Here is a 27,753-nt window from a genome sequence, read left to right on the forward strand (position 1 = left end):
TGGTATAGGGTTTCCTGCCTGAGCAGGGGGTTGTACTTGATGACCTCCAAGGTCCCTTCCAACTACATTATTATTAAATGTCTAATACATTCTACACATTATTAATACGTTACAGCAACACTATAGAAATGTCATGTCCAATTTCTAGTTAAGATGTCTCTGTTAAAATATTGTGGATTAGTACAGTGTGCAAGTCACAGAAAAAGCTTATTTATGGGGCTGTGGCATCATATTACCCTGACTGCTCTGAGAGCTTTAGGGAAGGTGGGGGGTTGATACCCTGCAGGTAGCCCTGAGGTACAGTGGGGGGGCAGAAGAGGCTCCGAGCATCCCCATCAGACTGAGGTTTTAAAGCCAGCCTTTGATTCTTTGATGGCCAAACAGTACTTTTTTGTGGCTTCTACTGGTCCTCCCTCCAAGATGCTAAATTAACCTTGATATAATCACTGTTGCTTTGTGCAGAAGAGAGCTGAGTGCAAGAGAATAACCCTGTCCCATGTCTATGGAGATTCCCAGTCATCCAGGTGATGGTTGTTCCAAAGGTGCTTTTTCACGAGGGGTCAAAGAGGCCATCTATGTCAAAACTAAAAAAGCCCTCTCTCAACAGAGGGGGAGGGATACGACATCATCTATCTCCAATCTACAATACGGTTCTTTCAGCAGTTCCAAGAAGGCTCCACGCCCATTTGCACCACCACTTGAGGACACAGAGAAATTTCCAAGTGGACTCAATGACTCTTTTAAAAAGAATGCAAATGACCAGTTGTCTTCAAGGAGTATGAATAATAATAATAGTAATTATTATTATTATTATTATTATGGATCATCGCACAGTCAGCTAGATGTTCAGACTGGATTTGGCATTTTGTCTACCTATCGAGTCCTTACCCAGGACCTGGGATAGGCAGATGTGGATGTTTGATGGTATTACAGGTATCGTTTCAGGATGGAAGCAGTTCCTAGTAAGGCCGCCTTTTGCAGTTGACTAGGAGCGAATTTGTCAATGCCCATGGTGTTCAAGTGGCGCTCCAGTTGTTTTGGGATTGCACCCAAGGAGCCTATTACTATTGGTACTACCCTTGCTTGCTTTTGCCACAGTCTTTCTATTTCTATTTGTAGGTCTTTGTATTTTGTTATCTTCTCCAGTTCTTTCTCTTCTATTCTGCTATCTCCAGGCACTGCCACGTCCACTATCCATACTTTTTTGTCTTTCTTATCGACAATTATTAAGTCTTGGGGTGTTATGTTTGCAGTTGCTTGTCTGTTTGAATTCCTAAATTATTATTATTATTAATATAATAATAATAATAATAATATAATGATGTTAGAAGGGTCATCTAGTCCAACCCCCTGCTCCAGTAGGAAACCCTATACCATTTCGGACCAAATGGCTGTTCCAGTCTCTTCTTAAAACTTCCAGTGTTGGGCTTCACCGCTTCTGGTAGGTAGGTTTTCCACTGTTTAATTGTTTCTAACTGTCAGGAAACGTTTCTCCTTTAGTTCTAATTGCTTTCTCTCCTGGATCGTTTCCACCCGTTCGTCTTGTCCTGCCGTCAGGCACTTTGGAGAATAGCTTGACCCCACTCTTCGTTGTGCGTCCCCTGATCCTTCTAAGAGAGGTGAAACATCTTCAGATAAAAACCAGAAAGTGCGTTTCTCTTGAAAAAGCACCTTTGGTTGCTGCAGTGACTAAAATGAATTAATCAGTGTTAAGCAAATCTGGCTTTCCCCTTGGGCTTTGCTTGCCGGTTCATAAAAGGGGATCGTATGAACCCCTGGGAAACACTGGAACTGTCCCTACGTATGACCAGTCTGCAAGCATCTGAACGTAAAATAGCCCATGACCCTGAGGATGCGGCACGGTAGTTTAAGTGTGAAAAAGGGTTCATTTTTTCCATGCTGATGTAACTTCCGAACGTTCACTAAATGACTGTTGTAAGGCGGACTACCAGTGGTAGCCACCTTGGCTCTTTTAATGCCTTGCGGACTTCCAACTCCCAGAATTCCTGAGCCAGCTACAATGGAAGTTGAATCCGCGACGCATAAAGAGCCAAGGTGGCCTACCCCTGGCCTATACCAGGGTAGGCAACCTCGGCTCTTTTTTGACTCATGGAGCTTCAACCTCCAGCTAGTGCTGACTCAGGAATTCCTGGGAGTTGAAGTCCATGAGTCATAAAATAGCCCAGATTGCCTATCCAGGGGTAGGTAACGTTTGGCTCTTTATTACTCGTGGACTTCAACTTCCCAGCTATGCTGACTCCGGAAATTCTCTGGGAGTTGAAGTCCATGAGTCATAAAAGAGCCCAGGTTGCCTATACCAAGGGGACAAGGGAGCTTCAACTGAGCCATGCTGGCTCAGGATTCCTGGATTGAAGTCCACCAGTCATAAAGCGGCCTAGGCCTTCAACTCCCAGATTCCTATCCGTCCTGAGCCAGCCATGCTGAGGGGAAAGGGAGAGGTTTCCAAGCTGAGCCAGGCTGGCTCAGGAATTCTGGGAGTTGAAGTCCATGAGTCATAAAAGAGCCAACGTTGCCTACCCCTGGTATACCAAGGAGGGTGGCCGGTGCGGGGGGGGGGAGAGGGATCGAGAGCTCGACAATAGCGCCCATCTCACTCCCGGGGATTCCCCCCGCAAACCTGCCCGGTCTTCAACCCTCCAGCGCTCCTACTATAGCAGCTTCCACCCCCCAACCCCCCCCCACACACTTCGGAATGTAACGGAGCATGCGCGAGGGATTTTTGCCAGCACTTGCTTCCCGCAAGACAAAAGGCGCAGAGGGATGGAAACCTTTTAAAGCGGGGTCCGGGGGGGGGGTGTTCGCCGGAGGCGAGCCTCTCTAGGAAGAGGCGCACGCTTGCCTCGTCGGAGGCGGAAGGGGCTTTGCGCTGCGGCGTGCGTGGGGAGGGGGCGCGGCGTGCGGGGAGGGGGTTGCCGCTCCGCTTTCCCTGCCTGCCCAGCTGGTGCGTTTCCCTTTCCCGGGAAGGAGGAGGAGGAGAGCGAGAGCTTGGGCCGCTGGGGCTGCCGGACGTCGGCGGGACCCTAGCCGGTCTTCTGCAGCCCCTGCAGCAGCCGCTTTGCCCCGGGTGGCTGAAGCCCGAGCCGAGCGGCCAAGTTGGACTGGCGGACCGGGGGATCCTGGAGCGGCTCCTGGCCGCGCAGTCCACGGAGATGGCGGGCTGGCTGCGGGAGTGCCGGGCGGAGAGCGGCGCCCAGGCGGGTGCTCCGGCCGAGGGCTGCTCCCTGCTCAGCCCGGCCCGGGAGGAGCGGAGGCGGCGGCAGGTGAAGAGGGGGGGAGGATCCCCTCCTGGGAGGAAGGATCCCAAGGGGATCTGGTTTCCTTTAACTGCCTTGTCCTTCCATGAGGATCTCATCCTGGGAGGAAGGATCCCAAGGGGATCTGGTTTCCTTTAACTGCCTTGTCCTTCTGGGAGGATCCCCTCCTGTGAGGAAGGATCCCCTGGGGATCTGGTTTCCTTTAACTGTATGGTCCTTCTGGGAGGATCCCCTCCTGGGAGGAAGGATCCTAAGGGGATCTGGTTTCCCTTAACTGCCTTGTCCTGGGAGGATCTCCTCCTAGGAGGAAGGATCCCAAGGGGATCTGGTTTCCTTTAATTGCCTTGTCCTTCTGGGAGGATCCCCTCCTGGGAGGAAGGATCCCAAGGGGATCTGGTTTCCTTTAACTGCCTTGTCCTTTGGGGAGGATCTCCTCCTGGGAGGAAGCATCCGAAGGGGATCTGGTTTCCTTTAACTGCCTTGTCCTGGGAGGATCCCCTCCTGGGAGGAAGGATCCCCTGGGGATTTGGTTTCCTTTAACTGCATGGTCCTTCTGGGAGGATCTCCTGGGAGGAAGGATCCCAAGGGGATCTGGTTTCCTTTCATTGCCTTCTCCTGGCAGGATCCCCTCCTGGGAGGAAAGGTCACTTTGCCTCACCTTGCTCAAGTGCATCAATAGAGGACAGACCTTGGTTTTCCCTCCCTTTCGCTCCCAGACCTCTGGTTCCCCACCCAGGTTATTCCATAGGATGGAGAAGGGAATCCTGAGGGAATTTGCATCTCCAACTATGGTTATGACACAGTCCAGCTTTGGAGACACAAATGCAGGTCGTGACAGTAGAAGAGACTCTGGTTTCCTTCCACTTTTGGTCCTAGAGTGATGTTTCCCCATCCAAATTATTCCACAGGGAGAAGTGGAATCCCAAGGGAATTTGCATCTCCCAACTAGGGATATAACACAGGCCAATTTTGGAGACACAAGATGATCCCCTTGTTCCCATGTTCAATTGTTTTAACTTTTGTTCTTCTTTGACCCTGGTTATATTTTAAGTTGCAGGGCCAGCTGATGAAGATGGCCATGATACCTTCTGAAAGCAGAAAAGCTCTCTCTGGTCTCTCTGTGGAGCAGCTGTTGGGCTTCTCAGAGGAGGATCCAACTCTGGTCTTGTTGACAGGTAAGTGACAGGTTACTTCTGAGGCCATGAACCTGAAGTCATTTCATTCTTGTGTTTCTTCTACACAAAAGCCTGGCTTTAATTTTATAGTGCTTCCCTATAGGTGGCTCACCCAGGTTACAGATCTTCCAAATAAGGAGCTGTGGCGGCACAGTAGTTAGGATGCAGTATTGAAGACTCACTCTGTCTGCTGCCAGGAGTTCAATCCTGACTGGCTCAAGGTTGACTTAGCCTGCTACCTTTCCGAGGTCGGTAAAATGAGGACCCCGATTGTTGGGGGCAACAGGCTGACTCTTTAAATCGCTCAGAGAATGCTGTAAAGCACTATGAAGCGTTATATAATAATAATAATAATAATAATAATAATAATAATAATAACAACAACAACAACAATAATTCTGGCTGCTCAAGACCAAGCCTTAAGGACAAATGACAACAACAACAACAACAATAATTCTGGCTGCTCAAGACCAAGCCTTAAGGACAAATGCATATAAAATCAAAATTGAAAAGACAGCAACAGACATTAAGTGCCGCCTATGCAAAGAAGCTGAAGAAACAGTGGACCACCTGGCAAGCTGTTGCAAGAAGATTGCACAGACTGACTACAAGCAGCGGCATGACAAAGTAGCAACAATGGTGCATTGGAAGATCTGCAAAAAATATCATTTGCCTGTAAGCAAAAACTGGTGGGATCATAAAATAGAGAAAGTCATAGAAAATGATAAATTAAACTGCTCTGGGACTTCAGAATTCAAACAGACAAGCACCTGCAACATAACACCCCAGACTTAACAATTGTCGATAAGAAAGACAAAAAAGTTTGGATAGTGGACGTGGCAGTGCCTGGAGATAGCAGAATAGAAGAGAAAGAACTGGAGAAGATAACAAAATACAAAGACCTACAAATAGAAATAGAAAGACTGTGCAAAAGCAAGCAAGGGTAGTACCAATAGTCATAGGCTCCTTGGGTGCAATCCCAAAACAACGGGAGCACCACTTGAACACCATTGGCATTGACAAATTCGCTATTAGTCAATTGCAAAAGGCAGCCTTATTAGGAACTGCTTCCATCCTGCGACGATATCTGTAATACCATCAAACATCCACATCTGCCTATCCAGGTCCTGGGTAAGGACTCGATAGGTAGACAAAATGCCAAATCCAGTCTGAACATCTGGCTGACTGTGCGATGATCCATAATAATAATAATAAAAAAGTTGGAAGGGACCTTGGAGGTCATCTAGTCCAACCCCCTGCTCAATCCTTATTAAGTCCTTATGCTGTTGCTATTACTTATCCATCTCCTTTTATCTTGATCACAGGGACCCCAAGGTTGTTGATGGAAACCACTGAAACATCTCCTTTGTGTGGTGGAACTGCAACAGCTCAGGTTGGGAGCCTCATTTAGGGCAGGAAAATTGGGGGGGGGGATTTGTGCCATGAGAGTCCACACATAGGTTATTAAGGAGGTCAAGTGTTGAGATTAAAATTTAGCTTGATTCCTAACTTCCAAGATGTCCCAAAGATGCATTTTCATGAGGCAACTGTTCTTCCTTTTTTCTCTTTGAAGACGTTTTGCTTCTCATCCAAGAAGCTTCTTCAGATCTCACTGGATGGTGGGGACTGGAAGGATTTTAGGCTCCACACCCATTTCCAAAACTCACTCAACAAATTTCTCACTTAGCAACATAAATGTTGGGCTCAGTTGTTGTCGTAAGTCGAGGACTTCCTGTAAATCCTTTGTATCTGAGGTATATGCAAAACAAGGAATTATCTAGCCCCCCCCCAAAAAATGAAAGCACTGGAGTCATTTTTAATTTGTTAAGTTCCATTAAAACATTAATAGGCCGACTGACACCCCATTAAACAAATCAGAGCAGTTACATTAGGGCACATGTCGAAGCAGGTCCAGTTAAAAGTTTTATATATGTGAGGTATGGATTTTTTTATATCAAAATGGCAGTTTGTGGGGGGGGGGAAATGAAAGTTTTGACACAAAAGGAGATGCGACAGACTGGTTTATCTGAGATGAATTGTGGAAAGAAGAAATTCTAACCAGACAGGTAGCTGGTCAGAGAGACAGCTATTAAACCTGGCAGTACACTGTGTCAGAAAAGGAGCATTTTTCTCCCTTGTGAAACTCACTTTTAGGATAATGTAATTTGGGAGAGAGGCTTCTGGCACTTCTGCTGAGGAACATTTTCTATGATTTTCAGGGTTCAGTGTCCTTTGAGGAGGTGGCTGTGTATTTCACAGAGGAAGAATGGAGGCTGCTAGATCCCAGCCAGAGAGCTTTATATGTGGATGTCATGCTGGAGAATTCTAGGAATGTGGCCATTCTTGGTAAGGACCCATTTTGCTCTGGGTTTAGCTAATTGTGGGAAGTCTTTTTATCATCCAAACGCTGACAAAGCACGTTCAAGATTGAGGAAGAAATTCTGTTTTTTTATTTTGTTTTTTAACATTGTTGTTGTTAATTGCGAAGTCGTGTCCGACCCATCGCGACCCCATGGACAATGTTCCTCCAGGTCTTCCTGTCCTCTATCATCTTCTGGAGTCCATTTAAGTTCACACCTACTGCTTCAGTGACTCCATCCAGCCATCTCATTCTCTGTCCCCTTCTTCTATTGCCCTCAATCTTTCCCAGCATTAGGCTCTTCTCCAGTGAGTCCTTCCTTCTCATTAGGTGGCCAAAGTATTTGAGTTTCAACTTCAGGATCTGGCCTTCTAAAGAGCAGTCGGGGTTGATCTCTTCTAGGACTGACCGGTTTGAACGCCTTGCAGTCCAAGGGACTCGCAGGAGTCTTCTCCAGCACCATAGTTCAAAGGCCTCAATTCTTTGGCGCTCAGCCTTTCTTATGGTCCAACTTTCACAGCCATACATTGCAACTGGGAAAACCATGGCCTTTACTATACGCACTTTTGTTGGCAGGGTGATGTCTCTGTTTTTTAACATAATTCCAAATAAATGGAAAATTTGGTAGATGCTTCCATTGGTAGATGCTTCACAGGATTCTTTCTCAACTGAGCTTTTATTCTCATCTTAAAGTTTACTTATTTATCAGAGGATCATCATGTTGGAAAGGATTCGCCTTTGCACAGTTCAGGGGACACCAGCCTAAGAAACAAATGTCACACAGGCTAAAACTGGTTTTATAGTATACCTCTAGAAGCCAAAGTAGGTTCTTCTCCCTCTCTTGAAAGGGAATAATGGACTGTCAATGCAGACCAGACTAGGAAGTCAAAGTCATGCATGACAATACTACTTTTATTTGCAATAGTGGCGAATATCTGTAGGTTGGCTGTAGGATGAGGGTGAAGGTTCGTTCTCCGAGCATGTGGGTTGGTTTCTGAACGTTTCGTTACCAGGCTAGGTAACATCATCATCATCATCATCATAAAGTTGGAAGGGATCTTGGAGGTCATCTAGTCTTCAGCAGAGTTTAGGGCATCTCAGGAGATGCTGCAGTTACCAGCTGGGATTGCTTACCAGAAGTAGAGTAGAGTAGTAGAGTAGAATAGAGTAGAGTAGAGTAGAGTAGAGTAGAGTAGAGTAGAGTAGAGTAGAGTAGAGAATTGGAAGGGACCTGCTCATGCAGGAAACCCTATACCATTTTGGACAAATGGCTGTCCAGTCTCTTCTTGAAAACTTCCAGTGTTGGCGCATTCACCGCTTCTGGAGGCAGGTTGTTCCACTGGTTAATTGTTCTAACTGTCAGGAAGTTTCTCCTTAGTTCTCGGTTGCTTCTCTCTTTGGTTAGTTTCCATCCGTTGCTTCTTGTCCTGCCTTCAGGCGCTTTGGAGAATAGCTTGACTCCCTCTTCTTTGGGGCAGCCCCTGGGAACAACTGCCATCATTCTTACTCAATGCTGAGTAAAAAGGGTTGTGAGATTATCTGCTGAGAAATAATATTAATAATAGTAATGATAATAATAATAATAAAGTTGGAAGGGACCTTGGAGGTCATCTAGTCCAACACTCTGCTCAGACAGGAAACCCTACACCATTTCGGACAAATGGCTGTCCAGTCTCTTCTTAAAAACTTCCAGTGATGGACCATTCACCGCTTCTGGAGGCAGGTTGTTCCACTGGTTAATTGTTCTAACTGTCAGGAAGTTTCTCCTTAGTTCTAGGTTCCTCAAGGTCATTCCTTCTGCACGTTACAAGTTCTTATCCTTGCCGGAAATAACTCAATTTCAGTTTGTATTTCAAACATTGTATTTTCAGAAAGTTCTTGACGGGCCAACTTCGCTGTGGGACAGATAGGGCGGGGACTTATCAGATGTCCTTTTCCCTGTTACCTGAAATGTCCTCATGAATTTCAGCCAGTGTGTGACTATACAGTGTAGGATATTTCTGAAGATGCATTTGCTTGGATAAATGTCAAGGGATGAGACGAAGAGGCTACACCCACAGAAGGCACATTAGGATTTATAGATGGCATTTAACACCGGCGAGATTGGCCAAAATGCAATATGCGAGTGATAGTGGGTGCTCCTCGATACACCCACATTACACCTATCCTCCGTGAGCTGCACTGGTTGCCTATTGGTCTCCGGGTCCAATTCAAGGTGTTGGTTATTACCTTTAAAGCCCTATATGGCTCAGGGCCAGGCTATTTGCGCGACCGCCTACTACCTCATAGTTCCCTTCATCCGGTTAGATCCCACAGGCTGGGCCTCCTTCAGGTCCCGTCGGCCAAGCAGTGCCATTTGGTGGCCAAGCAGTGCCATTTGGCGGGGCCACGGGGGAGGGCTTTCTCTGTGATGGCGCCCACATCTTGGAACCAGCTCCCCCCGGAGATTAGGACCGCTCCCACCCTGTTGGTTTTCCGTAAGCTGCTTAAGACCTGGCTTTTCCGGCAGGCCTGGGGTTTATAAAACCTGACCCCTGGATGACTGTCTTTGCATTGTTTGTTTTGTTATGTTTTATATTGTTTTATTGTTAGCCGCCCAGAGTCCTACGGGAGTGGGGCGGTTTATAAATTTTAAAAATAAAATAAATAAATAAATAAATAAATAAAAACATGGACCCGAAGTGCTGGAAATGTAAAATCAGAGAAGGAACATTTTATCATATGTGGTGGCTGTGCCCTAAAGCAAAAAACTATTGGGAACGAATAAGAGATTGGATACAGGAGATAACGGAGGTACAAATGGACTTCAAACCGGAATTATTTCTTTGGGGCATAATAAATTTAAAGATTGAAAAACAACTCCAACACATCACTATACACATATTGACTGAGCGCGGATAGCATATGCTCAATGTTGGAAGAGTGAAAATGCACCCACAAATGACAGGATTATGTATAAAATCTTGGAATGTGCAGAAATGAATAAACTTACACTAGAATTAAAAGACAAGGAGGCGACAGAATTTTATGAAATTTGGAATAAATGTTATAATTGGCTAGAACAGAGAAAGAAAAAGATATAATTAATGATGTAAATAAAATGTAAATAAGATGTAAAGAATGGTTAAAATGTACAGCACTGTTCTGTTAAAAGAAAAGATTTATGTTTATGTATTTTAAACATATTGGTGTATGGTGTATGTATTTTAAACATATTGGTGTATGGTGTATGGTGAAAAATAAAAAAATAAAAAGGGCACTTTAGACTCAGCTCAGGAGTTCATGGCCACCGTGACAGCCAAGGGTCCATCCTGCTTATCCAATGCATAATATTTGTCACTTGCTTGACCTGTTGTTTTTTTTTTCTGGCTGTGCAGTGGCAAAGTGATCTGATTGGAGGGGAGATTTCCGTTTCTCCACTGTCATGGTCAAATCACCCTTTGCCACTCCGCCCTGGCTGACCCCGAGGCCTTCCAAGAGAGAGAGAATAGCCCATGTAATTTGAAGAATGTATGGTCTGACCTTCTTGGGAGGTAAATTTTAGAAGGCCTCAGAAGCCTTCTGAACAACCCGTATTATTTGAAGAACGATATAAAAGCCCTTGGGAAGAAGGGCTGTTGCCTCACTAGGGCCAGGCCAGCCATGCCTCGTCATCATCAGGAGGAAGACGGTGAACATCAGCCGGGGGCAACAGGGCCAGCAAGGATAGAGTGGCAAGGCCAGAAGGATGAGGGCAGGGGCAGTGTGTTAAGTAAGGTGAGCAGAGTGTAGGCCAGCAAAGTGGTGGAACAAGAGGAGTTTGAATAGAATTCTTTATTGGCCAAGTGGGATTGGACACACAAGGAATTTGTCTCCGGGGCATAAGTTGTAAGTGTAAATACAAATGAGTGATAAATCATGATCATGAATCGTGAAGTGGCAAAATGGTGGCTGGCCAGGTGTAGAGATAAGCAGGGGAGGGGAGTTGAAGCACCCCTGTAGTTGTGAGTGACGAGGGTCCACATTTTGTTTACATGATCACAGGAGCATTGAAACAGGTATCATTTTGGAGGCTGGGGATAACTACCATTTGTTCATTGCCGTTGTAACTTTGACGGCTGAACAAATGGTCTTATATTTAAGAGAACCACACAAAGAGGAGCCTAGCAAAGTCTTGGATATGCGGAAATCACAGGTGTACCATTTTCTAGGATGAAAGTAATGATTAACTTTTCTTTTTTTCTTTTCTTTTTTTCAAATTAGCTTATGGGCAGGAGCAGCAGAATAACAAGAAGCCTAGCATAGTGGTTTTCCAAATGATAAAGTCTGAAGAAGACACGCTTGGAAATCGAGGACCATCACAAAGGAGTACAAAAAGTTGCCGAATGAATGAAGGAAACAAAATGTCTCCTGCGGGTCACAATGAAACCCGTGACCTCCCAATCCAGCAAATTCCCCAACGAGAAGCAGGAAAGTATCTCAGATGTGCCAAAAGAGACCGAGAGAAATCTGATTTCAGTAAACATTGTACAGTGCAGAATAAAGAGGAGGAACATGAATATGAAGAGGACAGACAAAGTTTCGATCGTATCTCTTCTCTTGCTCAACGTAACCCATCATATATCAAAGAGACGCCATACATATTTATAAATTGTGGGGAAAATTTCAGCTTGAACAGTCCTCTTATTTCCCATAAAAATAAGAAACCATATGAGTGTGCAAAGGAATTTAACCGGAAACAACTGCTTCTTTTACCCCCCAAAAATCCCTCAAGAGAGAAGCCTTATAAATGCCTGCAGTGTGAAAAGACGTTTACCCAGAAAGGTAAACTTAGCATACATGAAAGGATCCACACAGGGGAGAAAACCTATGAATGTCTGGAGTGTGGAAAGATTTTCACCGAGAGGCGTAAGCTTATCATACATGAAAGGATCCACACAGGGGAGAAACCGTATGTATGCCTGGTGTGTGGAAGAAAATTCAATCAAAGCGGTCAACTGACAAGACATCAGCGAACTCACACGGGGGAGAAACCGTATAGCTGCCTGCAGTGTGGAAAGAAATTTAGTGGAAGTTCCAACCTGATGATACACGTCAGAAGACACACGGAGGAGAAGCCGTATATATGTTTGGAGTGTGGAAAAAGCTTCCGTGACAACAGTGTCCTTGTCTGCCATAAAAGAATCCACACAGGAGAAAAACCATACCGATGCCTGGAGTGTGGAAAGAGCTTCAGTCAAAACAGTAGCCTTTTGCGACACAAAAGAATCCACACAGGGGAGAAGCCGTATCAATGCCCCGAGTGTGGAAAGAGCTTCCGTCAGAAAAGCAGCCTTTTGCAACATAGAAGAATGCACACAGGAGAAAAACCGTACACCTGCCTGGAATGTGGAAAGAGCTTCAACCAGAGCAGTCATTTTATGTGCCATAAAAGGATTCACACGGGAGAAAAACCATACAAATGCATGGAATGCGGAAAAGATTTCCGCCAGAACAGTAGCCTTTTGCAACATAAAAGAATTCACACGGGAGAGAATCCGTACCAATGCACTGAGTGTGGGAAAGGGTTTGGTAAGAACTATAAGCTTTTGCAACATCAAAGGATTCACACGGGGGAGAAACCGTACACGTGCAAGGAATGTGGGAAGAGTTTCAGTTGCAGCAGCTACTTTATTTGCCATAAAAGGATCCACACAGGGGAGAAACCATATAAATGTCCGGAGTGCGGAAAAGGTTTTAATAAAAGCAGCCATCTTACATCTCACAAAAGAAAACACACAGGAGAGAAGCCATACCAATGCACGGAGTGCGGAAAAAGATTTTCTTATAATTTTGTCCTCCGATATCATCAACGAACTCATACAGGGGAAAAACCATATGCATGCCTGATTTGTGGAAAGAGGTTCAGTGGGCGTTCAAACCTTAGAGTCCACGTAAGAATCCACACGGGGGAGAAACCACATAAATGTGCAGACTGTGGAAAGAGCTTCCGTAAGGACAGTAATTTCATTTGCCATAAAAGGATCCACACGGGAGAAAAACCCTACAAATGCCAGGAATGCGGAAAGGGCTTTACTCAGAACGCGAACCTTATCAAACACAAAAGAATTCACACGGGAGAGAAACCGTACAAATGCGCAGACTGTGGGAAAAGCTTCAACCAGACAAACCACCTTTCTCAACATGAACTAATCCATAAAAGAAGGAAATCATAATCTGAGAGCTTAATCCCAAATCGTGTTAGATTTTTTTTTTGTCTCCAAAATGAACAATAGAAATTGTGTATTATGTTGTGAAATATTGTTCAGTTAGAAGAGTAGCCTTATCAGACCGAAAGGAATCCATGGGGGAGAACCTATAGAAATACCTGAAGCGTGAAAAGGGGGCCTTGCTCCTATTTCCACTAAGAGGTTTTATTTTGTGAGGAACACTGGAATTATAGAGATGTTTTCAGTATTTTGTGAGGAACGCTGGAATTATAGAGATGCTTTCAGTACCCGCTCTGGCTTCTGTTTTTAAGAGAAATTGTAGGAGCAAACTCGCATAAAGATAAATACGTGAATTCAAGTAAGCTACATGGAGTTTAAATGTGCAGCGTGTAGAAAAAGCTGATTCATTTAGGAGAAACTTTTAACAAAATATACCATCGTAGATTGCAAAGTGGTTCCCCTCAGCAGAGAAAACTGGAAATGAACACGGAAAAAGTAGGGAGGGCTGAGACTTCTTCAAGATGGAAGCCTCCTTGTCATTACTTGAAAATGAATTGGAATCATTGCTATTCCCCCCCCCCCGATTTCTTTCCGATTAATAAAGAAGGTGGCTGCCTCAGGGTCCGTCATTTCTGAGGTAAGTGCACCTGTGGGTAAATGGCAATGGGAAAAATAGATGTCCTTCTTAGGATCACTCCACTATAAATCCAGTTTCTGCCATCCCTCTGGGCAATGCTAGGGTCTTCCAGTTCTCTGTAGAATTCCGTTGGTGGGGTATTCTCAGCCATCTTAGTGAATCAGAATAGAGCTAGAAGGGAGCTTGGAGGTCAAGCAGGAGACCCTACCAGTGTTTCCCAAACTTGACAATTTTAAGGCATGTGGACTTCAACTCCCAGAATTCCACAGCCAGCATTGCTGACTGTGGAATCATGGGAATTGAAGTCCACATGCCTTAAAATTGTCAAGGTTGAGAAACACTGTACTAGACAGTTATGCATGACACCAAACTTCCCCTTCCTGTTCTCCCCACTGAATGGATAGATTGACTTTCTCTATGTGTTGCCTGGGCCAGCTGATGCCTTTTGATCAGTGTGGAGTGAATTATGTTGCTGATCTGTTCACCCAAAAGCAAAGCCACAATATAAGCAGAATTTGAATTTATGCACATAAAAGAGGGAGGATTGACTGTGCCATTGTGGATATCAGTTTGACCCCGTGCAGATGCCCTTGACTGATAATACTGGAGCCGAATTTGAATTCGTCCATTATGTTCTCTGCAGTATTACTGGACCAGCTTGATATTTTTAATTGTTTCTTTTCTTCCAGCCTGCACCAGTGATAGTCCAGGTGATCCAAATTCTGCTGGCCCAACTTAGCCTTCTGAAAATCTGCTTGGGTTGGTAACTGCTGCTACCTGTTGAGGCTTAAATGTATATTCACAAAAAAATGTTCTATAAGAAAAAGAAAATGTGGCGAATGGAACACCTGAAAAGAGGAAAAAAGAAGCCTCCAAGAAGAATGCTGTCATAGAGCATGGAGTTGCGGTGAGGGTATTGGGAATGTTCAAGGAAATGTGAAAAGAATGAAACTGGAAAACGTGAAACCACAAAGTGGAGCACCCTGAACTAAATGAAGTGAATTGTACCAGGAAGGGCCAGCTGAACTTCAGTGGTTTTGAGAAACTCTATTCAAAGCAGGACCATCGAAAGCAATGCGGCGTCCATTCAGAGAGGATCCTCTGACTTTGTGTCCATAACTCATTAAACAAAGGTTTTTTCTGCCATCACTTCTCGTCCAGTCAAAGCAATGCTATCAACGTTTCACATGGGTGGCTGTTTCCCAATTGTTCTTTGATGTTCTTCAGTTTGGCTTTCAGGGCTTCTGCGCTCCCCAATTTCATTTTTTAATGGATGTTTTCTGAGGTTTTCGCGGGTGTTTGTATGTAGGTCTTTGGTTGTTCGGGTTTTCTGCTGCGTAAAATTGGAAGTGTCTTGGCGACGTTTTGATGAAGTCCCATTCGTCATCTTCAGGCTGGTGTTTTCAGCTTCATGCTTCAAGGAGCAAATTGCTCCTCAAAGCACGAAGCTGAAAACACCAGTCTGAAGATGATGAATGGGACTTCGTCGAAACGTTGCCAAGACACTTCCAATTTTACGCGGGAGAAAACCCGAACAACCAAAGACCTACATACAAACACCCACGAAAACCTTAGAAAATATATATATATATATATCTTGCCAAAAGATATATCTGGCCAGCACACAACAATAAATAAAACAACCAATGTAAAACAGATTACAAAAATCTGAAAAACTCACAGCAGTAACTATCATAAAAACAAAAATATTAACCATAGGCGGAGGATGGATAAAAATGGCCGCCCACTGCAATGGAGCTATTTATTGAGACAAATCTCTGGTTCCCTGGAAGGCCGAGGGCTGGCAGTATAAGCAAAATCTTGAGGGCCTTTCAAAAAATTAAAAGGAGTGGAGCAAGTATGTCAGGGGGAGGATGTTCCACTCTGTAGCAGAGAAGGCATGTTTCTTGGGTCTCGGCACATATAGGTTCCAAGAGGTAGGTACAGTATAGGTCAGTGATGGTGAACCATTTAGAGACCGAGTACCCAAACTGCAACCCAAAACCCACTTATGTATCGTCGGGTGTTGGGTGGGTGTGGCCCATTGGGTGGGCGTGGCTTTGGTGGTAACAGACTGGGTGGGACTAAAAAGTTCGATCAATTCCAACTTTGCAAAATCTTTTTTTTCCTGTGAGAAGTTGAAATTGGTTGATTGATTGAACCTTTTTTTTTTTTTTTTTTGCACACAGCAGCGGAGGCCTAAAGCGAAAAGGTTTTATAAAACCCAGCTGAAGGCCTCGGACTGGGGCGATGGCATGTGTGCCCACAGAGAGGGCTCTGCGTGCCACCTGTGGCACGTGTGCCATGGGTTCGCCACCACGGGTATAGGTGGTACCTGGCTCAATAGTAGTAACTGTGAGAGGGATCTTGGAGTCCTAGTGGACAATCACTTAAAAAGGAGCCAATAGTGTGCTGCAGCTGCCAAAAAAGCCAACACAGTTCTAGGTTGCATTAACGGATAGAATTAAGATCATGTGAAGTGTAAGGCCACACTTGGAATATAGCATCCAGTTTTGGTCACCATGATGTAAAAAAGACGAGACTAGAAAGAGTGCAGAGAAGAGCAGCAAAGATGATTAGGGGACTGGAGGCTAAAACATAGAAAACGGTTGCTGGAATTGGGTATGTCTAGTTTAATGAAGAGAAGGACTAGAGGTGACATGATAACAGTGTTCCAATATCCCAGGGGTTGCCACAAAGAAGGGGGGGGCTCAAGCTATTCTCCAAAGCACCTGAAGTCAGGTCAAGAAGCAAGGGATGGAAACTCATCACGGCGAGAAACAACCTAGAACTAAGAAGAAATTTCCTGATAGTGAACAATTAACCAGTGGAACAACTTGCCTCCAGAAGTTGTGAATGCTCTAATTGGAAGTTTTAAAGAAGAGATTGGACAACCAATTGTCTGAAATGGTATAGGGTTTCCTGCCTGAGCAGGGGGTTGGACTAGATGACCTCTAAGGTCCCAACTCTGCTATTCTATTCTAATTCTATTCCTATTGTAATTACATTACGTTACATTATATTATATTATTATATTCTCTATTCTAACGGCACCCTCAACGTGCCTTCTCTGCAAACTCTAATGGGCCAGCCAGATGTAACTGGGGACACAGTCCCTCAACACACAAGGGACTTTTTTTGTACCATCACACTCTGAAAAAACATGTTAGTCATTACTCTTTGTTTGCCTGACTGCGTTCCTCAGAGGTATTCTCTTCCCCCTTCAGACCAAGGGCAATTTTTGGGAAGAAGGGGAGCTGCCCATATTTAGCAGGCAGGAAAACAACCAGATTAAAAAGAATCCAGAGCTGAGATGTGATTTTACAAGATGGATAAGGAAGTAGCATCTTTGACACTGAAGGACATATTTCACTGAGGGAAGAAAAGAGTTTCCTTATTTAGAGGAAAAGCTTTAATTTTGTGGCAGTAGAGGAAGTCTGCTGGGAAAAAACGCTGGAAAAAAGCAAGATTTAACATCTCAGTTGGAGAGACAGTTAAGTCTAGTGGTTAAAGCACCAGGCAAGAAAGCAGACGACTAGTCCCGTCTTAGCTGTGAAAACCAGCTGGGTGACTTTGGGCCAGGCACTCTCAGCCCAACCTACCTCACAGGGTTGTTATGGAAATGGGAGGAAGATGGTGTGTAGGATAGGTTTGCTGTATTCCATTATTTGTAAACGGAACAGTGGGACACAAAATAAATAAATCTCCCCTGTGCATGACATCTTGCGTAGCTTTCTCAATCACGCTGTATCGAGCAAGTTCCTTGACGAGGCTCCCATTTTGTCAGCATCCCAGACAAAAGGATTTTACAGCTGCCCTTTGATCCAGTGGTTGCCTAAAAGCACCATTTGTTACTTTTTGCTGGTCTCCCCAAGAGGCCAAAATTAAAGTTTGATTTCACAGATTTTTGCCTTGGTTCCCAGACTGTCATGGGAACAGTTGGAGGCTGAGTGCAAGAAGATATTTTAACAATAAAAAAAAGGTGAAAATCGCAATTAACCCCCTTTTCCGCTGATGTGGAGCAGAGAGCTCCATGCCCCAAAGAAGTACCTCATCTCCCATCATGCACTCCTCTGAAGGTTGGGCGGGGAGGAGGGGGTATTCTAGTCTGATCTCTGAACAGGGCAGAAATCCCTCAGGCCAGATGAAATCCAGTCCAATCCTGATTCAGAGCCTTCGTGAGGGAGCCCTGCAGTTCCAGGCCTTCCACGGCTTAAAGAACACGCAGTCCTCGAATTAGCGACCACAACTGAGCCCAAAACCGTTGCTAAGCATGACATTTGTTAAGGGAGTTTCGTCCCATTTCACGACCTTTCTTGCCCACAGCTGCTAAGCGAATTGCTGCAGTCGTGAAGTTAGTCACACGGTTGTTAAGTGAACCTGACTTTCCCCCACTGACTTTGCTTCTCATAAGGTCGCCAAAGGGGATCCACACGATCCCGGGACACTGCATCGGTCATAAGTATGAGTCAGCTGTCAAGCGTCTCTATTTAGATCCCCTGACCATGGCGATGCCACAAGGTCGTCAAGTGTGAAAAGCAGTCCTAAGTTCCTTTCCGCTGTGCTGTTGTAATTTCCAACGGTCGCCAAATCAACTGTTGTAAGTCGAGGACTAGCTGAACAAAGAGGGGGAGGGGAAGGTGTGAGTTCAATACCACAATAGCGCCCACCCTCCCACCCACCCCCTCCCTGGATCCCCTTCCAGAGGGATCCTTGGGATCTTTTCCTCGGGGTGGGAGAACACAAGGCAGCTTTTCCAGGACTAGCTGAACAAATAGGGGGAGGGGAAGGTGTGAATTCAATATACCACAATAGCTCCCACCCACTCCCTGGATCCCCTTCCAGAGAGATCCTTGGGATCTTTTCCTCGGGGTGGGAGAACACAAGGCAGCTTTTCCAGGACTAGCTGAACAAATAGGGGGAGGGGAAGGTGTGAATTCAATATACCACAATAGCTCCCACCCACCCACCCACCCACCCCCTCCCTGGATCCCCTTCCAGAGGGATCCTTGGGATCTTTTCCTCGGGGTGGGAGAACACAAGGCAGCTTTTCCAGGACTAGCTGAACAAATAGGGGGAGGGGAAGGTGTGAATTCAATATACCACAATAGCTCCCACCCACCCACTCCCTCCCTGGATCCCCTTCCAGAGGGATCCTTGGGATCTGTTCCTCGGGGTGGGAGAACACAAGGCAGCTTTGCCAGGCGCGGCCTCCTGTGACAAAGGGGCGGAGAAGGGTGGTCGCCGGGATCCATTTAAATGGAGGGGGGCGCAGGAGGGGAGGGGGGCTGTCGGAGCCTCGTCTCTCTAGGAAGAAGAGCTCGCTCGTTCGCCCGGAGAGGGGAGGGGGATCCGAGGGATCTCGGATCAGCGGCTGGGCGTCCAGCGGAGGCTGAACCAGGAGGAGGCGCCGCCGCGGGGAAGGGAGCTCGGCCCGCCCGATGGCCTCGACCAGGCCGGGAGCAGCGCCGGGCCCTCCTGCCGCAGAGACCGAGGAGGGGCCGGCGCCGGCGCCGCCGGACTCCGGGGAGGCGGAGGGCTTCCCCCGCTGGGGCTGCCGGGCGTCGTCGGAGCCCCGGCCGGTCTTCTGCAGCCGCCTGCAGCAGCCGCGGCTTTGCCCCGGCTGGCTGAAGCCCGAGCCGAGCGGCCAAGCCGGGCTGGCGGACCGGGGGATCCTGGAGCGGCTCCTGGCCGCGCTGCCCCCGGAGATGGCGGGCTGGCTGCGGGGGTGCCGGGCGGAGAGCGGCGCCCAGGCGGGGACCCCGGCCGAGGGATTCCTGCTCGGCCGGGCCCGGGAAGAGCGGAGGCGGCGGCAGGTGAGGAGAGGGGAGGATCCCCTCCTCTGGAAGGGCCGCTTTCCTTGCCCGGCTGAAGCGCATCGATAGAGAAAGAGACTTGGATCTTCCCCTCCCCTTTCAGTTCCAGAGCGGGATTATCCTCCTCCAGATTATTGCATGGGATGGAGAAGGGAATCCCAAGGGAATCTGCATCTCCAACTATGGACCCAAAACACAATCCATCTTTGGAGTCACAAATGCAGGTTGTAACAATTGAAGAGGCTTCGGTTTCCTTCCATTTTCAGTCCCAGAGTGGTGTTTCTCCCCCCCCCTCCAGATTATTCTATATAGGATGGAGAAGGTAATCCAGAGGGAATTTGCATCTCCAACTATGGATATAGCACAGCCCAGCTTTGGAGACAGAAATGCAGATTGTGACAGTGGCAGAGACTTTAGTTTCTCCCCATTTTCAGTTCCAGAGTGGGATTATCCTCCTCCAGATTATTGCATGGGATGGAGAAGGGAATCCCAAGGGAATTTGCATCTCCAACTATGGACCCAAAACACAATCCAGCTTTGGAGACACAAATGCAGATTATAACAATTGAAGAGGCTTTGGTTTCCTTCCATTTTCAGTCCCAGAGTGGTGTTTCTCCCCCCCCCTCCAGATTATTCTATATAGGATGGAGAAGATAATCCAGAGGGAATTTGCATCTCCAACTATGGATATAACACAGCCCAGCTTTGGAGACAGAAATGCAGATTGTGACAGTGGAAGAGACTTTAGTTTCTCTCCATTTTCAGTTCCAGAGTGGGATTATCCTCCTCCAGATTATTCCATAGGATGGAGAAGGGAATCCCAAGGGAATTTGCATCTCCAACTATGGACCCAAAACACAATCCAGCTTTGGAGACACAAATGCAGGTTATAACAATTGAAGAGGCTTTGGTTTCCTTCCATTTTCAGTCCCAGAGTGGTGTTTCTCCCCCCCCCTCCAGATTATTCTATATAGGATGGAGAAGATAATCCAGAGGGAATTTGCATCTCCAACTATGGATATAACACAGCCCAGCTTTGGAGACAGAAATGCAGATTGTGACAGTGGAAGAGACTTTAGTTTCTCTCCATTTTCAGTTCCAGAGTGGGATTATCCTCCTCCAGATTATTCCATAGGATGGAGAAGGGAATCCCAAGGGAATTTGCATCTCCAACTATGGACCCAAAACACAATCCAGCTTTGGAGACACAAATGCACGTTGTAGCAATAGAAGAGACCTTGGTTTCCTTCCACTTTGGGTCCAGAGTGGGGGTCCCCCATCCAGATTATTCCACAGGAAGAAGGGGGAATCCGGAGGGAATTTGCGTCTCCAGCTAGGGTTATAAACACGGTCTAGTTTTTGGGGCAGAGAAGAATCCCCTCCTTCCCGTGTTCAGTTGTTTTAATTTTTCTTCTTCTTTGACCCTGGCTATATTTTAAGTTGCAGGGCCAGTTGATGAAGATGGCCACGGTACCTTGTGAAAGCAGAGAAGATCTCTGTGGTCTCGCTATGAAGCAGCAGTTAAGCTTCTCACAAGAGGATCCAACTCTGGTCTTGTTGACAGGTAAGTGACAGGTTACCTTTGCGGGCAGTGAAGCCTGAAGCCATTTCATTCTTAGTGCTTCTCCTACAGATATTTCTGCCTTTCATTGACAGCGCTTCCAATAACTGATTCAACTCAGTTTCAAAATATTCTTTATCCGTCTTTTCTCTTGATTACAGGACAGCCCAAGTTGTCGATGGAAACGGCTGAAACATCTCTGTCTGGTGGAGCCGCAACAGCTCAGGTAGGGAGCTTTATCAGAGCAGGAAATGCTTTAAGGCCAGCGGTCCACAACCTTTGCGGTTCGCCCACCCAGCTGGGGATGGAGAGGGGAACTGGACTGTGCGAGTGGCAGGCTGGTGCACACACGCGCGAGTGCCCGCTGCCCCACAACTCTCACAAGTTGAGCTCCGGCCAGCCACTTAGAGGCCCAATTCTGAATAGGCTCCAGGCCCAGGAGTTGGGGACCCCTGCTTTTGGGGGGTTAATTTGTATCCTGAGAGTCTACACAAAGCTTGTTAAGAAAGTCAAGTGTTGAGATCAAAATTTAGCTTGGTTCCGCTTTCACAGTGATTGTTTAAGCACAAGGTACAGAAGGGACAGTCCTCCAAGGCAAACTTGAAACCAAAGACATGGAAGGTAATACCACTTCCTTTGTAGGGTTATACCAGGGGTCTTGAACCTTGGCCCTTTTATGACTTGTGGACTTTAACTCCCAGAATTCTTCAGCCAGCTGAGGAATTCTGGGAGTTGAAGTCCACAAGTCATAAAAGGGCTAAGTTTCAAGACCCCTGGGTTACACTAACACAGTGTTTCCCAAACTTGACAATTTTAAGGCATGAGGACTTCAACTCCTAGAATTCCACAGCCAGCAACGCTGGCTGTGGAATTCTGGGAGTTGAAGTCCACATGCCTTAAAATTGTCAAGTTTGGGAAACACTGCACTAACAGATTCTTGCAAGTCTAAGTGCATCTGCCCCCGCCCTCCCTTTATTTTGACAAGAACTAGGGAGTGTCACACCTGAGATCGTTCCTCAAATTATATTTCTGTCTCCGACTCAGATTTCTTTTGCATGACGATTGTCTTAGTAGGAGCTTATCCCCCTAGCTCTCATGATCATTGGTTTGCTCCATTAAAATCATATTGGCATACTGACTTCATTGATGGAATCATACGTTTAGGTTTCTTATACCTGTAATGAGTTACATTAATTTATTTAAGATAAATCCTTTGCTGTCTGAAGTATGTGGAAAACCCCAGGAATCGGCTAGCAAGAAATAAAGACAGTTTGGTCTGGTGGTTAAGGCACCAGCTAGAAAGCAAGAGATTGCGGCTTCTAATCCTGCCTTAGCCATGAAAGCCAGCTATGCAACTTTGGGCCAGTCACACTCTCTTAGCCCAATTCACCTCACAGGGTTGTTATTGTGGGGATAAATAGGACATATAAGGTGTGTTGAATATGTTTGACACCTTGAATTACTTGTAAAAACAATAAAGGGAAGATGTGAATAAATAAATAAAAGCCAGGAATTATTTTTAACATTAAATTTTATTGAAGCATTAGTAAGACAACTCAGAACAAATGAAAAAAAAAAATCAGAGCAGTTAAATTGTGGCAATATGTCCAAGGAGATCCAGTTAAAAGTTATATATGTGTGGTATGAAATTATTTCATCAAAATGGTAGCTTGTGCAAAGGAGAAAAAAAAAAACAAACTGAAAGTTTTCACACTGAAGGAGATGTAAGAAAGTGACCTACTTCTTCAAAGTCTTCAAGAAATTTTAACCAGAGGTGGATTGTCGGAGCGAGAGCTAAAAAACCCTTGTAGTACATTATGTCAGAAAAGAAGCATTCTTCTATCTTACCAAACTCATTTTTAGGATATTGGAAATGTGGGAGAGAACTTCCTGGGACTTCTGTTGAGAAACATTTACTTGGATTTTCAGGGCTTAGTAACCTTTGAGGAGGTGGCTGTGTATTTCACGGAGGACGAGTGGGCGCTGCTGAATCCCAGCCAGAGAGCTTTATACGGGGAAGTCATGCTGGAGAATTCTAGAAATGTGGCCGATCTTGGTAAGGACCTGTTTTGCTCTGGATTCAGCTATTTGTGGAAAGTCTTTGGTTGCCATAAGTCCTCAAAAAGAACATTCTGGGGCTTCTTTTTCAAAGACTAAAGTAAAATGGAGAAGTTGGTAGATGCTTTACAAGATCATATCTCATCTGAGCTTTTGAGAAAGTTATTTAGCGAAGATTACCGCTTCTCTTTGGACTGATTCCAGAGCAGATAACTGGAACCATTTTAGGTGAGGAAGATACTTCTCTGAATCTAGGACAGGGATAGGCAACCTTGGCTCTTTTATGACTCGTGGACTTCAGTTCCCAGAATTCCTGAGCCAGCATGGCTCAGCTTGGAAACCTCTCCCTTTCTCCTCAGCATGGCTGGCTCAGGAATTCTGGGAGTTGAAGTCCACCAGTCATAAAAGAGCCAAGGTTGCCTACCCCTGATCTAGGAGATAGGGCAGTTGTTCCTTAAACCACCCTATCTGCTAGGTTGCTAATAATCAGTGGCAGCTTCTCATACCATCTCTTTGGATAAAAGACCCTCCGTCTCTCAATAAAATCATGTGTAAGCTCCCTGTAGTGATCAGAACAACTGGACATTTTTCCCTGGATGGTTCAACACTTAGTACTATGTGATACTGTGTATTTGATCTAAAGGGGGAATCACAACACTGAGGAGAACAAAGCTTTATTGCAAGGATTGTTGAGTACCTGCTTTACAAGAAAGAGCGACTCTGAAAAAAATGTAAATGAAAGGTATTTCTAGAAGTTAAAAGGTTTCAAGCTGAGAAATCTGGAGAATTGAAGAGGTCAGTTTGTTCTTGATACCCCATGCTTCTGATTATTTAATCTTCCAGATAAGGGATTACCTCAGAAAATAAAACATACCTCAGAAAAATAAGCGTGGAATTGTCCAAAGGGATATAATGTCTGAGGTAGAACCATAAATGAAAGCTTGAGGCACCCAAAGCGAAATCCAGCAAATTCTTGAAATTGAACAATAATGGATTTTTTTCTGTGATGAAAAAAATTAACTAAATAATTAAAATAATGTGTTGAGGTAGCTGGCAAAGGGTAGAGACAGGTGGGGGGACCCATGGTTATAAGTTTGGGTGGGCTGCCAAGCACCCATGTTTTTTTCACATGAATGTGGGGACCAGCAACAGATGTAACTTTGAGGGTAAATATCATTCATTAAACACCACGGTAAGTTTCCGTGGTGGCTGAATGAATAACACAATTCCTGTCTATAAGAAAACCATACAGAGAACCTAGCATATCCAGGAAATGTGCAGAAATAACAGGTGCACCGTATTCTGTGATGAAAATAATGAACATTTTTTTCTTTTTTCAAATAAGCTTATGGGCAGGAGCCCGAGTATAATAAGGAGCCGAGCCTAACGCTATTTCAAGTGCTCCAGTCTGAAAAAGGAATACTTGGAAATCGGGGGGCACCTCAAAAGAGTACGAAAAGCTGCCTAAAGAATGGAAGGAAGAAGTCTTCTAGTCACAATGAAGTCCTTGGCCTCCCAACCCTGCAACTTCAGCAAAGGAAAGAAGTTGGAAAACATTTCAGATATGGCAAAATAGACAAAGCAACATCTCTTTTCGGTAAATATTATCCGAACCAAACTGAAGAGGAACAATGTGAACATCAAGAGCATGGGCAAAATATCAGTCTTAACTCCTCTCTTGTTTTACATCACCCATCATACATCCCAGAGACACCATATGGAATTTTAAATTGTGGGGAAAAATTCACTTTGAATAGTCATCTAATGTCACATAAAGACGAGAATCTATATGCGTGTGGAAAGGGTTTCAGCCAGAAACAGTTGCTTATTTTACCCCCAGAAAATGTCCCAATGGAGAAACGGTATAAATGTCTGGAGTGTGGAAAGACCTTCACTCACAAATGTAAACTTACTGTCCATGAACGGACCCACACGGGGGAGAAACCATATATATGCCTGGTGTGTGGAAAAAAATTCAGTCAGACGGGTCACCTTACCAGACATCAACGAACCCACACTGGGGAGAAACCATATTCGTGCCTGCAGTGTGGAAGGAAGTATAGTGGAAGTTCCAGCCTTATCAAGCATGTAAGGAGCCACACGGGGGAGAAACCATACAAATGTTCAGAGTGTGATAAGAGCTTCAATCAGAGCAGTCATTTTATTCGCCACAAAATGATCCACACAGGAGAGAAACCATACAAGTGCCTGGAATGCGGAAAGAGCTTCGGGCGTAATTTTAGCCTTATGCAACACAAAAGAACTCACACAGGGGAGAAACCGTATCAGTGCTTGGTGTGTGGAAAGAGTTTCAGTGGCTCCTCGGATCTTATGTACCATAAGAGGATTCACACAGGGGAGAGACCGTATAAGTGCCTGGAGTGCGGAAAGCGATTCAGTAGGCGAAGTCGCCTTACAGCTCACAAAAGAAAGCACACAGGACAGAAACCGTATATATGCCTGGTGTGCGGAAGGAGATTCAGTCAGAGCGGCCACCTTACAAGTCATAAAAGAACTCACACTGGGGAGAAACCATATACCTGCCTGAAATGTGGAAGGAAGTTTGGTAGAAGATCTAGCCTTGTGATACATGTAAGAATCCACACGGGGGAGAACCCATACAAGTGTATCGAGTGTGGAAAGGGCTTCCGTCAGAGAACGACCTATATTTACCATCGAAGGATCCACACAGGAGAAAAACCATACAAATGCCTGGAATGTGGGAAGAACTTTAGACGAAACTGCCACCTTAAGAAACATAAAAAAATGCACACTGTGAAGAAAGCATATCAGTGTTAGAACTCTGAAAAGAACTTCAGCTTACACTCAGATATGACTTATCGTAGACATATTCATACAGGGGAGAAACCAGATGAGTGGAATGTGGAAAGAGCTTCAATTGCAGCAGTTATTTTATTTGCCATAAAAGGATTCACATGGGAGAAACCATCCTAATGCTCAGAGTGCGGAAAGAACTTCAGTCAGAAAAATCACCTTTCCCAACAAGAGAAAAAAACGTAGCTTGGGAGCTTTCATCTTGTTTTCTTCCCATAAAGAGACTCATATCTGAAATACAGAAATAATAATGATGATTGGAGTGACATTCAGTTTGAAATGTCATCTCGTCAGACCTAAATGAATCCATAGGGGAGAACCATAAAAATGCCTGAAGTGTGGAAATGGATTAAAACGTGGCACTGCCCTTGTTTCCCATAGGAAGTCCTATGAGTGTAAATGAACTTTCGGTACCAGTACTGGCCCTCCCCCAAGAAAATATATACATATCTGAGTTTGGTTAAGTTTTATGAATGCTAAACCTGCGGACTGAAGAGCTGATCCATACAGGAGAGACAATACATCAAGGAATGAAGTAAAACCACTATTTTAAGAAGATGTGTCTTCTTAAATTACCAGAAAATTTCCACTTAGGAGAGAAACTGTATAAAAGAGTGGAACATGGAAAGAGTTGGTGTTTTGTTTTTTGTTTTTTGGCTTAAGCCTTCATCAATGAATTATGAGCCCCTCTCCACATTGTTAGACTAATCTTGACTATTTTTCCTGATGTAATCTGGGACTGCTGTATCAGAGGCTGACGAGGATTATATGGTTGGTTAAGGTTAAAGTCTCATGAAAACAGACTGAGGCTGATGGGACTATTTAACCCTGTAAAAAAAAAAAAACCCAACCAAGAAGGATTTAATATCCCTATGGAAGCATTTGATGTGGTGTCCCATAGAAGAAAGCAAAAGTTTGTCCTGCAGTGCAGAATAAACACAACAGAATCAGATTTAATGTTACAAAAATATTATGATAGCGATGAAACTCTCAAACGCTCAGTAACTACCTCTGCCAACACCCCTCCCTTAATAAAAACAGGAAAACACTTCCTCCTCTCCACAAATCCCCATTTTTATGCAACTTTGTAAAGATTTACTATAGTGCTTGTCCTTTAATTTCACAATAAAATATTTGAGGTTTTATTTTCGTTTCTAAGGGCTGTGGCTAGTACTTGCTTAGCAACTATTTGAATTTACGATGGACCCTCTCCCAAAAGATAATTATGAACTAGTTCTGGACTTGGAATGACAGCACACACCAATCAGAATAGAATCAAAATAGAACAATAGAACAGAACTGAATAGAATATTGAGAATAGAATAGAATCGAATCTTTATTAAGAATAGGATAGAATAGAATAGAACATAGAATAGCATAGAATGAAACAATAGAATAGTATAGAACAAAACAGAATGGAATGGAATATAGAATAGAATAAGAAATACAATAGCAGAGTTGGAAGGGACCTTGGAGGTCTTCTAGTCCAACTCCCTGCTCAGGTAGGAAAGCCTATAATGTTTCAGACAAATGGTTGTCCAGATTAACTTGAGATTCAAACCCTCCAGGAAGGTAGCCGTCCAATTCCAGGCAGAAGGTCGGTCCATGGCTTAAAAATACTAATGGAGGGAGGAGGAGAGAGTTGCTCCCTAGGTTGATTGTTATCCTCTCCGAATCCTTTTGAGAGACCTACAAAAGGCAAAGCCAAATCCACCCACCCGCAGGCTTTGCAAACGGGAGTCCTGACAACTTCAGACAACTTTGGTCACTATGATGTAAAAAAGATGTTGAGTCTCTAGAAAGTGCAAAGAGCAACAAAGATGATCAGGGGACTGCAAGCTAAAACATA

The 27,753-nt window shown here is 45.0% G+C and overlaps 2 protein-coding genes across 7 annotated transcripts; both read left to right on the top strand.

Moving 5' to 3' along the window:
• The first annotated feature begins 2,911 nt into the window (after positions 1 to 2,911).
• On the top strand, positions 2,912 to 14,783 carry LOC120318628 (zinc finger protein 883-like). 5 transcript variants are annotated; one of them, XM_039366485.1, is made up of 6 exons: positions 2,912 to 3,281; positions 4,327 to 4,450; positions 5,776 to 5,843; positions 6,670 to 6,796; positions 11,052 to 13,634; positions 14,324 to 14,783. In XM_039366485.1, exons 1-5 carry the CDS (start codon positions 3,171 to 3,173, stop codon positions 13,001 to 13,003), a joined length of 2,382 nt encoding a protein of 793 aa, XP_039222419.1. In that variant the 5' UTR covers positions 2,912 to 3,170; the 3' UTR covers positions 13,004 to 13,634; positions 14,324 to 14,783. The 5 variants fall into 5 exon arrangements, with proteins under 5 accessions (XP_039222419.1, XP_039222420.1, XP_039222422.1 ...); XM_039366486.1 differs by having other exon boundaries at positions 4,333 to 4,450; XM_039366487.1 differs by having other exon boundaries at positions 2,929 to 2,962; positions 4,333 to 4,450.
• A 4,206-nt stretch (positions 14,784 to 18,989) lies between these two features.
• Positions 18,990 to 27,058, top strand: LOC120318629 (zinc finger protein 436-like). Of its 2 annotated transcripts, none has more exons than XM_039366492.1 (5): positions 18,990 to 19,450; positions 20,891 to 21,014; positions 21,173 to 21,237; positions 22,941 to 23,067; positions 24,415 to 27,058. In XM_039366492.1, the coding sequence occupies exons 1-5, from the start codon at positions 19,076 to 19,078 to the stop codon at positions 25,866 to 25,868; spliced, it is 2,145 nt and encodes a 714-aa protein (XP_039222426.1). In that variant the 5' UTR covers positions 18,990 to 19,075; the 3' UTR covers positions 25,869 to 27,058. The 2 variants fall into 2 exon arrangements, with proteins under 2 accessions (XP_039222426.1, XP_039222427.1); XM_039366493.1 differs by having other exon boundaries at positions 20,897 to 21,014.
• The last annotated feature ends 695 nt before the right edge of the window (positions 27,059 to 27,753 follow it).

Source organism: Crotalus tigris, unplaced genomic scaffold (assembly GCF_016545835.1).
Source record: "Crotalus tigris isolate CLP2741 ecotype Arizona unplaced genomic scaffold, ASM1654583v1 scf7180000020326.198739, whole genome shotgun sequence".
NCBI lineage: Eukaryota > Metazoa > Chordata > Lepidosauria > Squamata > Viperidae > Crotalus > Crotalus tigris.

Excerpts from the sequence above, each read along its gene's own strand:
- LOC120318628 (XM_039366485.1), top strand. The coding sequence starts at position 3,171 with ATGGCGGGCTGGCTGCGGGAGTGCCGGGCGGAGAGCGGCGCCCAGGCG. Across the intron at positions 3,282-4,326 it reads AGGAGCGGAGGCGGCGGCAG|TTGCAGGGCCAGCTGATGAA; the intron begins GTGAAGAGGGGG and ends TTATATTTTAAG. Across the intron at positions 5,844-6,669 it reads GTGGAACTGCAACAGCTCAG|GGTTCAGTGTCCTTTGAGGA; the intron begins GTTGGGAGCCTC and ends TATGATTTTCAG.
- LOC120318629 (XM_039366492.1), top strand. The coding sequence starts at position 19,076 with ATGGCCTCGACCAGGCCGGGAGCAGCGCCGGGCCCTCCTGCCGCAGAG. Across the intron at positions 21,015-21,172 it reads AACTCTGGTCTTGTTGACAG|GACAGCCCAAGTTGTCGATG; the intron begins GTAAGTGACAGG and ends TCTTGATTACAG. Across the intron at positions 21,238-22,940 it reads GTGGAGCCGCAACAGCTCAG|GGCTTAGTAACCTTTGAGGA; the intron begins GTAGGGAGCTTT and ends TTGGATTTTCAG.